The sequence below is a fragment of the Cyprinodon variegatus genome, unplaced genomic scaffold, assembly GCF_000732505.1.
Source record: "Cyprinodon variegatus isolate N-32 unplaced genomic scaffold, C_variegatus-1.0 Scaffold458, whole genome shotgun sequence".
Taxonomy (NCBI): Eukaryota; Metazoa; Chordata; class Actinopteri; order Cyprinodontiformes; family Cyprinodontidae; genus Cyprinodon; species Cyprinodon variegatus.
The window spans coordinates 538,019-551,718 of NW_015150911.1; the positions used below are offsets into that span (position 1 = coordinate 538,019).

The 13,700-nt window shown below is 39.0% G+C and overlaps 1 protein-coding gene across 1 annotated transcript in view; it reads right to left on the reverse strand.

The window, feature by feature from the left end:
- Nucleotides 1-13,700, reverse strand: part of wdpcp (WD repeat containing planar cell polarity effector) — a 125,236-nt gene that overhangs the window by 31,265 nt on the left and 80,271 nt on the right. The window contains exon 10 of the mRNA XM_015389425.1: nt 3,544-4,147. Within this exon, the coding sequence (XP_015244911.1) occupies nt 3,544-4,147 (604 nt within the window). The remainder of the gene's footprint in view (nt 1-3,543; nt 4,148-13,700) is intronic.

Here is a 13,700-nt window from a genome sequence, read left to right on the forward strand (position 1 = left end):
AGCAAGAGGTCCCACCAAAAGCCACTGTCTTACTGCACTGGCAGATAATTAGATATATTCTGAGTAGAACATATTCATCCTTTATCCTCTCAGTAAACGTCTCCAGATCAAGTTTGATCAGTGATGGAAATAAAGTCAGTCCAAATGGAGGCAGATGCCGCAAAATTATCGTAGTTTACATTTTCATATAAATGAATAGTTGGTATCCATGAAGTATGGGTGTACAGTACCAGGCAGGTCTGCCCAGTAACAGCTCCAACCAGTGGGCCTGTGCGCCTCTGACAGCACTGCCTTCTCCAGGCTGTCCCAGTTGTTTACACTGAGTTTAGTCCATAGAGATGAGTGAATCAACAGAGTGCAGGTTTTATCCAGGAGCAGAGGAAGTTAGAGCATTAGGTGCAGGAATTAAACAGGAATGCATTAAATCAGACTACAGAGAAATGAAAACTGGGAAAATATCAGTTTAGAAACAAACCTGAGCTTAAAGATAACCCAGCGTTAAATTCTTATATTAAGATTAGATGATTAGATGAGCTTTATTGATCTCACAGCGGAGAAATTCACTGGTCACATATTGGCATAGTAATTAAAGAAGGTGCAAACAAGGAGGAAAAATGTGCATTAAGAATAAACAATATATATACAGTATATCAAGGTATATACAGTATATCAAGATAATCAATATTAACATGTTTTGTTCAGTATTAAACAGTGTCTTAAATGATGCCTGTCTCTAAAGCACCATCAGGCTGGGCTCATTGTAAGTAAAGCAGGTCAGTGCAATAAACGTCAAATTAAAACTAGATTTCATTTGTGATCAAAAAACATTAATTCGTTTTGAACATAAATGTAACCAAGTTCTACTATACTGAAAATTATATCTTCATTATCTGCTGCATTTATACTGAAACACATTATTGAAGCGGGTGTCAGAGTGGGACCTGTGAAAGTATCGGAGGGCGATGGGAAAATTGTGTTATTAACCTGCTCAAAAATACAGATTATACAATTATACAATTATTTCAAGACAAATAAACTTACTAATATTTCAGTTTTTGCAGGGTTAGCTCACACTGTAAAAAATGATAGAAAAATAAGTAAATCTTTCATAATAAGTGTTTTTACCATTAACTTAAGCAGGAGATTAAGACGATCTGCTCTTGGAATGAATATTTTTCTCTTAAAATACGATAATTAGATATTATGCATATAAAATAAGACATTGAAGTTGTTTTTATTTTAAATATAAATCATCTTATTCCACTGGCAAACTGTCTTACTTATCTGCTAAAGTCAAGGGAAAACACTTCACTCAAGAACAAAATGACATATTGACGTTTCTGCAGTTTGATATTTGCCCCGATTTCTAAATATATGAGAGAAGTTAGAGAACATGTTGGGTCTTTTCCAGTATGAATGGAAACCCTTCACTTCGTATTCTTTCTACAGACAGCCATTGTAAAGCTTATTGACTAATTAATTGTTCAAGTAGATGATACTTCATTCTATAAACCTAAACATTTTGATGCATAATGAAACCATCAATATTCACATAAAAAGGTGGTTATAAATATGTAAATATAGTAACTGATCAATCTGATATCAGACTAAAATGTAGAATGCATTGTTGTGGGGAACAAATAGCACATTTTGATTTCTCCTTTCTTTACTGTCTGTTAGCATAATGGCCATATTTTGGTTATGTTTTGTCTAAATCGGTGGTTTGAATTTTTGGGAGTAAATCCATAATTTCTTTGATGATAAGGGTGAAAGCACATAAGAAAAAGTACCACCTACAGCAGCCCATTTAAAGCTGATAGTTTGGGCTGCTAGTTTTAAAAATACTAAGTGATATTTGCCTTTTCTTTGCATTATAATTATTCTTTTATATTACTTTGGGATCCTTCCATTATTCGGGTTTTTCCAAACCCAGATTCATCATTACATCCTGTTTTACTGTCTTCCAAGCCCTGAGTGAAAAATCATTTTTTCTCTCTTGGTTGCAGCACATTTCCTGGTCTGCTTCTCTACACCGTGTACCGTTGCAGGCCCAGCAGCGGCCAACGCGTGCCCAGATGAGATAACGCGGTGCAGGATGGGGGTGGTGGGTGTGGGGATGGCACCGAGGAGGCCTGCCTCCAGAGGGGAAAAAAAAAAGACGAAGGGAGAACTTGGAGCATGGCCAAGTCTTTCTTCCACGCCGCCTTCCGACTCGCTCCTTCTGTCATGTAGCAGGCAGCATGAAACAAGTCAATACAGAGCAGGAGCACAAGCAACAAACGAGTTGGAGAGAGAGAGAGTGTATGTGTGTGTAAAGAAGCACATAAATAGGAGAATGCACACTAATGTGCATGCGTATGTTGGGGGAATTATCATAGAGAAAAGACGTGCAGTCACTTTCTTCATCAGAAACCTTGGCAGAGGATCAGAGGAGTCGAAGCTATTGTTGGAAGATCCCCCCCAACCCCCCCTTCCTGGGCACATGCACAAACAGCACACACATTTACTAGCCCCCCCCCAAACAAACCTGCCTCGTTTCAAACTTCAGCAGAGCTACATGACATCATCTTTCCGAAGTTCCAATTAAAGATGCTAAAAGAACTTGGTGTGTGAGAATGACAGGGATAGACGTCTGTCTCGCAGAATAAACTTTGATTGGCAAACTTTATCTAGGGTTCCCGAGGGACTGTGCAGCCACTGTAAACGATTTATCGGAAAAATGCATCCCAGAATGCACCTGGGGGCGTGGGAGCTCGTGCCCCGGGGCGATTATTGAATGACCTCTGAGAGCGTGACTCCCGCTAACCTTCCCTACGAATTAACTTCCTTCTGTAGCGGGGAGGTTCTCTAACCAGGGCGACCCGCTCGCCAGCCTGGTTCTCACAGATCCAAAACAGAGGCGGAGAACTTGGAGGGAACAGGGCGCCTGGTGGAAACAGGGGCAGCCATCAGGGGCTCATATTTACAGTAAATACAGGGCAGGCATGCTCCAGTTTCAGAGGCACATGTTGAACTTTGTCACACTTCTCATTTAATCTATCGCAGATTAGACAAAGAACAACATGGCAGAAGTGAATTTAAACACACAAATATATCTATATTTCAGCTGTGGCTCTGGGGGGCGCCATCATCCTCCACCTACTGTCGGTCTTCTTCTTCTTTTTAAAAGGCAGTAAGGTCCAGCTCCAGATCACATGACTCATGTGATGAGGAAAAAGTGTTTCCATTGCTGTTTTGCGAGATATAACAATTTTGATACGATAAAAAAAACAACCTCATCGAAGCGTAAAAATGTATCTAAAGACGGGAGTTTCTTTTCATTTGCAGGGTTGCCATTTAGGGAATTATTTTTCATAATTGATGGTGACGTAACCACATCTACTATTTGACAGAGATCACCTGATGCTAACTGGTTCGCTGCTTCCTGCTGAAAAGATCAACAAACATTCAGCCAGGAGGTCAGAATCTATTCATACGATGCAATGATTTTTAGTAAAATAAACGTAAAGAAGTTAATTTTTTATTAAAATGTTGATGACTTACCTAGTCTGAATTTTAAGGCGACTAGTGGTCCTCCATTAAAGACTAATGTTAGCGTATCTGTCCCCTCCGGGCCACCGTCAAAACCAGCCCCCCACTGCAGCCCAACCAGGCCTCCGGAGCAGTTCATGTGCTGAGTTAGTCTCAATGTAGCGGCTGGAGATGCTTCTTCTGCTACCAGTGCCATGTTTAAAGGTGCCAAGCCCACATCAAAGCACATCACTTCCTCTTGTCCCCCCACCATAACGGCGACAGCCCCCGTAGGGTGCCAGGCCATGTAGGAGGGCGGTACAGGGCAGGAGGCCAAGACCGAGACCGCCCGTCTCTGGTCGTAGAGGACTAAAGAGGAGTCACTCAAGCCTAGAAGGAGAGCGGTCTCTGATGGGTGCCGAGAGCAGGAGATGGGAGGTGATGGCAGTGGGATGGTGGTGAGGGATATGCGCTGTAGGCGACCTCGTGCACATTCATAAACGCAGCTATCAGCGGAGAAGCCCTCTCTGGATCCCTGAGGTCCTGCAGGTAACTCTACTGTCAGCAGCTGGTAGTGTTGAAGCTGACTGAAGCTGCAGTCCAGTGGGTTTCCTGGGGTCCGGACAGAGCAAAGGACCTGAGGAGAGAAAAAGTAAAACAAAATATAAGATAAGATATAGAAAGTAATTGCATGATATTTGAACACATCTAAACTCCATCCTTGTCTCCCCTAAAGAGACAGTAACTGGTAACCAAGAACCCAAGATTATATAATCCTGGTTGGTAGTTCCTTTTTAGTCAACTGTCTTAAAACTGTCTTAAAATTATCAAAACTACATATTCAGAGCATTTCCCATTTCCCCGCAAGATTTAACTTCCAGTCAGCGTTAAAAAAATCCAGATGTGCTGATTGGAGGTAAAACTAGTGAGGATGCTATTTGGGTAGTAAACAGTTACATTTACTTGAGTTAGTTTTAGACAAAAATATACTTTTAGAATCATTTTTACTTTTACATAAGTATTATCTTACTAAAATATTGCTCCCCAACAGTGCTCCAGCCCAAGATAGGTTCATCTTCACATATCATGATTAGGTAAACAAGCTTACTTTCAATTTGGTAAACCAACCTTGAAAGGTCAAGCTATTATAGTGTATGTAAGGATTAGATCATGTCACTGGAGGTATTCTACACTTTTATCATCTCTGTGACCTACTAAATGGACTGGATTTACAAGTTTTTTCCAAAAAAAAAATATAATTTCTTCTGCCTGGATTTGTTAATACCATAATCCATTATCAGTAACATTATTCCTTTGTTTTATTTTTTGCTAATAGTGTTTACAATACCAGATTACAGTCTTATTGCTTAATTAAAGTGGGTGTTGTAATGAGTTACTCAGTACTTGAGAAATGTTTAAAAATACTCAGGTAAAAATTAAAGTATCAACTTGACCTCTTTACTTAAGTAAAAGAGAAAAAGTATGTACTCAGAAAACTACTTAAAGTATAAAAGTATAAAGCAACCTTTAAAAAACAGCCAGATGCCACTATATGAACTGAAAGCTCAATTTTTTGACTATTTTGAAAAAAAATTATTTGAGATAGGGCCAAGGATGAGGGAGGTCTTGTTGGTCTCCGTCTCCCAATACGCTCTCGCCTGTGTCCGACCTTTCAGACATTTCAACATATTTTCCTGAATCCTACATTGTAGCATGGCATAGATAATTCATGTTTGCAGTTTGAAGGACACCTGCAATGAGTGTGTTATATGTGTGTTATATGACTCATCCAATTACACTAGTTTTCACTAGATGTGGATTTCGCTGGAGTACTTAATTAAAAATCAGTAGGGTCCGAATAAAGAAAATCATCAACCAGTAAAGGTCCAGAGACATTTTTAATGATGTGTAACTATAAACAGAATTTAACACTGAAATAAAATGAGGTGTTCATGCATCCATGTTATACATAAAAATTTTAAATAAAAAAAATATTAAAAAAAATAGAATATTTTTCCATTTTAAAATCTAAAGTGTTAAAGTTTTTTGAAGCAGAGAACAACAATCATTCAGTTTGGTATATAGACATTTTCCTGACTCACATATTTTTTAAAACACCTGAACTGACCCTTTGTTTATATTTTTCTTTCTTTTTTCTGGCTTAATGAGCAGTGGGCTTTATGCTGCCCTGCAAGGCTTTAAACCTGGGTTTGAATGGAGACAAAGCCATTCTAAAGCATATATCAAGGTGCTCATTCGTGAGACTGAATCCATGTTTATTTCTAATTCTGTTCATGGTGGAGAGTCCTGTGTCACAGCAGCAGGTTGAGCCAACATACTCTAAATGTTCAGGCTTCGCTCCTGTGTATTTGCAATCGCACCAAACAGGAAAAAGAACGGTGAGAAGATCCGGTTTGTCAAATCAAATTATAGAAACTTCAAATTAGAGCATAATTCTTATATATTTGAAAACTAAAACCGTTTATTTAAAAGATTGGATGCAAACTATTGGTCCTTCAACAGATCAGGAAGCAGATTTCTCTTCTCCATCAGAAACCGCACATATGCTGGATGCTGATGGGGATTATTTTAATATGTGATATTAAATTAAGTGTACATTTCTGGATGTTTTGCTCCTACAAATTTAATGATTATATCGCACATGCTCTCCTCGAGCTCCGAGGAGAAGTCGGAGCAGAGCAATGTGGGAGAAACAACGCAGCCTGGAGGCTTTGCTTAGTGCAGGAGCGGAGATGGAGGATGTAGGATTCATGGTAACAGGGGAAGCGGCGCAAGTGATGTTTAGACACTGTCGTCAAACAATATGTGGAAATTTATAAATGTTTTAAATCATGTTGGGTCCAGATTAACCAGCAGGTGGGTCCGGATTCGGACCGCGGTTCGCTCATCCGTGACCTCTGCATTAAACCGAAGCCAAGAGTAACAAGTAATGTTTGTTTTAACAATGTAAGGAATAGAAAGTACGGATACTTGTGAGAAAATGTAATGAGTAGAAGTCAGAAGTAGACAGAAAAATAAGTAGTGGAGTAAAGTATAGATACCTAGAAAGTGTACTTAAGTACAGTAACAAAATATTTGTACTTCGTTACTTGACACCTCCGCTATTAGTTGAGTAATTTTTGTGATGGCTATTTCACTTTTACTTAGTAAAAATATGTAGTATTGCTACTCATAATAGAATTTATGTGTACTCTACCCACCTCTGATTACTTATTAGAAGAAGAGGAGCTGATGGAGGCAGAGATAACTACGCTTACATACAACTTAGATTTAAACATGACCAAAAATAGTCATAAATATGTTTTTAGGAAGCAACAATTGAGTCAGGTTTGCACCAACTGCGAATGCCAGCGTTCAGATTCACCCATACATTGTCTATCGAAGTAAAATCACATAGTGGTCGAGTCCAAAACACTGCCTTGCAGTCCATACTCCACTCCATAGCTAATTTGGTGGTATGTTTAGGCTCACTGCCCATTTAAAAGAGCAATTTTTTGTGTTTCAGTATCGGCACCAAATCTATTTGCCTTGTTTCTGTTCATGTCAGCTCTATTTTCCATTATCATTTTAGTTAGACTCAGAGACAGCCAGAGGCCCTCCATCATGAGGCATTCTGGATAAAGGCGGGATTAAAGGATACAAGCTAGACGACACAAGCGTTAGATAATGCTAACTTGCTGTAGCGGTCATACACACAATAAGCCCGTCGGTTTAATGGTGAGGTTATTAACTATAATTTCCATGATGTCAAATATCCCCATAAAACCAGAGGCTCCACTCCAAGACCAGCAGTGCTTTGACTTTACATTTTCAACAGGACCCGTCACGGTTGAAACTGCATCTAAGCAGGTACTACAACTGAGAACATGATTATGCAACCATAATGGAAAAGCCTAAAAAGTGGGTGAAGCTGTACAGAAAGACGATTTGTTGGTATTAATAGAAAGAAGGATATTTGATGCTACTTTTGTACATTATAATTAGCTAGGTTTTTCTAAGGCTTGCTAACTTCCTTTACCTTTTCTCTTCCAAATATAACAACAGGATAGTTTTCAACCACTGGACATGGTTTTGAAAATTCAAGGTTAGGTATCTGTTTGGAAACTACTGTCTAATTTTCTGTTGCTTCGGTATAAAAGCGTCTTTGTTGTCTTTTAGCCCACGCAGGTACTGGTTTGTTTTCTGCTAAGTGAATACATTTCTTGCCAACCTTAACCAGGACTTTTGCGAGGTCTTTTGCTTCTCCCCTGGGTTTGGTACAGACCAAAATACCTCCACCTCTGGGACACATACCCAATCTCTTTTCTATCATGTTTAACCTTCTGTAAACGTATCTGTAAAACATTTTGAATGGATTAATCTGGCACCTTTATCCATCTGAACATTACACATATGGAAGAACCAAGAACTCTTTTCAGATTTTGGGCATGTTTTTCTTGCTTTTCCTCCAATTTAACACAAGTTAACAGCATAGTTGCAGTTTTGCCTTAAATAAACCCCATATATTACCACTTTTGCATTGGTAAATAGAAAGGTTTCTGGTCTTCCTATCTGAAGAAGTCTGATTTAATGTTACAGAGTGTGAAGAAAATGTTACGTCATTTAGTAGATGTATGTAAATATTTGATGTCAAGGGAAAACCAGAGCAGTAGTTATGATTTCATCGATTTGTGACTAATTATTCCCAAAACCACATTTTATAAGGGCAAGTGTATTTATTAGTATCAATACAATACAGCATCAATACAAACAGACACTATTCTGCGTGTCACTATGCTGCAAAGCATTTGATATGAAGTGATGCTGTTACAGAATTATCAATTTTTAAATGCGAATAAGGATGGGGAAATAAAGAAAAAGCATTTCAGAGAAAGAAATACAGAAAGAAAGAGTCAATAAAGAGTCACCTCTTGGCAGGAGCTCTAAACCCCCAGAGATGAAGGAAAAAAGGTCTGCTCATAAACACCCTGCTGTCAATCAAGACAGCTAATGATAAGAGCTCTATTTTAACTCAAGGTCAACAACATCTTCTCCCTGAGCATGCCAGGGCTTGGCACAAAGTGATAAACAACCACCACTGTTTACCTGTGTGAGGAGCCAGGGGCTCAGTATCAGAAAATGACAGGGAAATAAAACGTGCTTCATTCGATATATGAGGAAACCTTCGAGTCTTTGGCCAAAGGTGAAAATCCAGGAGGAAGATTATTTGTTGCTGGACTTAAACCAGGTAGTGGGCACAAAGACCCTGCTAAAGAAAATGACAGAAAAGAAGACAGTCCATGTCATACTGTTTGATAAAACACCCACCTTGAACCAGAAACTGGAGGAGGAGACAACAGCCTGCGATAAACAGCAGTCCAACAGTCACTAACAGAGCCTTTTAGAAGGGATTTCACCTTACCAAAGCCTCTATCAGAACCTTGCATTGACCGTGGAAGCTTTGGCTAAACGAGCCTATTTCATTTCGCCATGTAGACAGAAAGAGGGATCGGCTGCTTGCCTGCCTTTCCTTTCCTTTTGCAAAGCTGCTCGGCCCAGTTTTTTGGCAGGCATTGCCAAAAAGGGACTTAGAGGGAGGAAATCTTTTTTTTCACTGCCTGCCCATGGTCTACAGCAGGAAAGAAGCAGATGACTGTCCTCCTGAAAGCCTTTTTTTTTCTTCTCTATAATCCCTCAGAGCTAGCTCCTGCTGCTGCCCGGGGGGCCAACACTGTGTGTGTTTATTTGAGGCATCAGGCAAGAGGGGTTCGATTGGGGTAAAAGGTGGTTTATCCCTGGGAGAGCTGCACTGCTGTAGGGACAGAGTGCATTAAATAAACAAGCAGGCAATGATCCATTGACTTAGTCCAACAGAAATCTATCACAGGTATTATCAGACCAACTACTGTGCCACAAACCCTGACCTTGCCAGACACATCCTATCCTTTAAGCATTTGGTCCCATGCTAGAGCTTCACTGTGCCAGCATGCCATCATGCCACCATCACTGCGAAAGAAATGCTGTGAGTGCACAGATGGGTATCCCTTTGAAAAATGTGCACCAAAAAATGGTTACGTTTAAAATATGTCAGCATTTGTAAAACAGCTGCAGCCAATGAGCAAATCTTTGTTGTAACTTTTGCTGAAGATGAAAAATAAAAAATGCAAAACACACAAAACCCTGAGAAAGGCTTTGAATATTATAAGTAGCGGTTTGGATTTTTTTAAGTGAGGTACAAGAAATCCTTAAGGAGGTGATGGGCTGCTGGCTAATAATTAACTTATATCGAGCTTTTTAAGCCCACTAGAGTCTGCAAAGGCATTATATGATGAAATAATGTTGGCACTATGAAAGTTAGTTGCTTTCTGGTGATATTTTTCCAACTTGGAAGAAAGACAACCTGCAATGGCGGCTCTAGCCCTGTTGGGGCCCCACATTTGATGACATTGCCCTAGAGCCGCTTTACCATGCTATCATGCTTCTCCTGGCGATTAGGCTTCTCTTTATTAAGGCTGAACAAAGTCCAAGACATCTCTCAGCTGTAAAACACATTTTCTAGACTTAAACATTAGCTGAAAAGGAACGGTTTCTGCCTGTAAAAGAGCCAGGTAGTCTAAACTTTATGAAGAAATGATGCGGCTTTGCCTCACATGACCGCTCACTAATCAGGGAAAGTTTGTTGCTTCCAAGCGGGTAACCAGTGCTTTGCCCAAGTGGTAATAGTTGATCGTTTTCCCAGGACTACTTTGACATAAATGAATCCAGGGAAAAATCACTTCCTGAGCTAAACTACCTCTGTGTTACTAGGTGTTTTTGTATATACTTAGCACTCCTCCCAGAATCCTCAGATTGTAAAACAAACTGTGAGGTTTGTTAGTTTTACTTCAAAGATGGATGCGTCCTGAGCTTTTCTAGGTCTTGTAGTAATTTGGAAAATATCCACACCTTTATTTGGAGCTTAAAGTCATGCTCTACCTCTTTTTGTTTTTAAAGGAACAAGGCATAAACAAAAAAAAAGTGAAAATTTCTTACTTCCTTTCAGCCTATGAGAAGATTCAAGAGATATTAAGCTTTAATTCTTTGGTTTTATCTGGCCGCAGATACTTGTTGATTGGTTTTGGACGCTCTGTACTTCCAAAACCTGCACATCGGACTCAGTGCCATAGAGAGATTGTGCTGTTGGTACGCGTCTATCCAGAAGTAAAATCAGAGAGGAATACCCTTGTTTGCACATACACGGTTTGGCAGGTTGAGGTAAATCAACCCATAGTTGGTCGTAGCTCTGCTTCAACAGAAGCATCTCACATGATCATGATGATCTCACAACGGCCGACTGAATTTTAAACGTCAGACTTATATCTCGGCCTGATCCCAAATATTCGCTCATGATTGATAATAAGTTTTAGGAAAATCTTTTCAAACACAAGTTGTACAGAACGGTTAAAAAACATGTATAATTTGTCTTCCAATTAATGGCTACTATGTCAAAATAACATCTGAATTAACTCCTTAGAAGCGTGTGGAGTGATCAGACTCCAAGAAAAACGGCACATGGTCAGACTATTTTTGTGAGACACTCTTTGGGATTATATGAACAAAAACAGTTAAACACAATTAAATTGAATTTGTTTTATATTATCTTTACAATCTAGACACTAAATTACAAGCATGCATAAAGCTGTATGAGCTTGTGAACTCTTTGAAGTTCCTAGTTGAATATGAGAATGTAAAATATACCGGTACCTAATATTTCTGGGAGCACAATATAGGAGAAAAGAGGATTAAGGTCAAAGAAGGACAAAACATACTGAAGACAAAGAGAAATGTATACAAAAAATGATAAGAGGAAATAAAAAAGATTTGGAAGGCAAAGCACAAGAGAAAAGAAGAAATCGAGTGCAAGCATGACAAGAAGAGATGCAAAGAGAGCAGAGGCGAGGAGAAGGAGACAGAGAGGCAGAGAGAGACCTCTGGTAAGTAGCTTTCTCCTGGTTATTGGTTTCAGTGACTGGTCAAAACTATTCTTCTCTATTCTTTCTCCCTCCCTCTTGCCGGCACCCTTTCTCCCCCTCAGTGGCGTGAAAGATAAAGCGGACGGGCCCAACTGTGTGGCTGGCCCTTGTTCACAGCAGTGGCCTTTTGAAGCCAATTTTCCAGCTCACGGAGCAGAGGAAGACAGGGAGAGAGGCACGGAGAGAGACGGAGGGACTTGGAGGAGACCGGAGGGATGAGGGGCTGCTGAGAGAGAGGAGAGGAGGGGGAGCAGGTGGGACCAGGATGTTTTAGGTATGAAGAAAAAGGGTCAGATATGGGGCACTGATGTGACAAAATGCCTCAGAACAGCAGGAGCACAAAAAACTACAGTATGGCCCCGCATTTTCTCTTTAGCAGCTGCTACCTAACATACTGCATTGTATTTTAACTTGGCAGGTATAAATCCTACGTCAGAACAAGTAATATCATGATATTATACAATTTTTTTTGCCGGAAGCCTTTGAATTGAAGGAAAAGACACGACTGTTCCCAAAAATCCAGACAGAGATGGAGTCTCTTCCAGGTATCAGGGAGGTGTTGAAAAGGAAGAAGAAGCAATATAAGGTAATAAAGTGTATTTTTGGTTGACATGATGAGTTTTGGACTCTGGTTTAGACTGAATAAAAATCAGTCAGTTGGGTAGAAAAAGTTTTTTGGCTTGAATTCTTTGAGCTCCGTAAGTACATTTCTTCAATTTAGAAGCTTTCTAACGGCCTTACTCTTTAAAAAAGAAAAATAATAGTATTCTTACTCTAGAATTTTATCCAAACTATTTTCATTCTCAGTAACTGGCAAAAAAAAAAAAGCTGAAATGAAATAAAACGTTTTAGACATTTTATTACAAAAGTTAGAGACGAGTTTCTAGAATGTGAAAATCTCTCTGTGCTAAACGTGGTTATTATGATAATGTTTGGTTTTCAAACAAACAAGAAAATATTAATAAATAAACAGGGGTTTTTAACATTCTTAAAAACCTTTTTTTTTCCCTTTCTGTGTACAGTTTGCATGTTCTCCACAGAAGTTGCTGCTTCCTCCCACAGTTCATAAACATGACTGTAATGTCATTGGGTTCCTCTAAAATAACCGTGTTTGCTCTTAATTTGAACAGGTTATTAAGATGAACCGCCAATAAAATTAGTATTTTAATAGTTTGATACATAAATTTTAAATGTATAAATGTTGATACATTTAAAATAAGGTAATTAAAAATTTGTTGGCAAATGGTCTTATTTACCTGCTCAAATCAAGGAAAAATATACTTCTTTAAAAAAGACTTATTTAAATTCAAATATTGTTGGTTCTTTTATGATTGATTGTTATTTGGTCTGAAAACCTATACAGGGTGTTTTTCTCACCCAGTGACAAACTGGAGAATGTGCTAAAAATCACAGTAGTTTCAGGCAAAGTTTGGATACATTTTTTTCATCAGAGTCCGGTCTTGTTCAACGGCAAAATGCACCTGAGATCCCAACAGCCCCTTAAACCTACATAGACATGTGATTATAAGAAGCTTGTCTTAAATTTTCACATGTCTGAAAACTAACATAGCTTTTTTCTTCAAGCTTTCTCTTTACTTTGTAATCATTGGGAAAAATACCATACTGTAGTAAACAACCCAAAAAATAAAAACAACAATGGTTTGAAAGAGGAATAAAAGTATGTTTATAAACAGGAACAAACTAGCTTAAGATATAAAAGATAAAAAGACCTTAAATCATTAAAACTGGAAATATTTAGAGCAAACATACTTATTTTGAGAGTGACGGAGTCATGAATGATTAAAAATGCTAACTGCCTGGAATAAAGTGTATGTTTTCCCCTACCTCTTCCTACCGTGTGCTTTTGGCTCCACTTATCAGTACTGGGGAGATGGAGGGGGGGTGGAGGGTTTATGAATTGAGACCACATACAAAATAAAAAGAAAAATCAGACTTTTTTTTTTAAGCAGAGACTGGCTAGAAAATTGGCTTAGTGCTGCAGATAGCGAACTGAACAAAAGGAACATATATATGAGCTTGAAGTGATTGAAGTAGCTGGCGTCTCCTGATGTGTGCCCGCCGTTTGATTCCTGCCACGGCTCTTACATAAACTGCTCGCTTAATTTCACACCGTGCATCTGAAAAATGACAACAAACGCTTTCATTAGAGCCCGATGC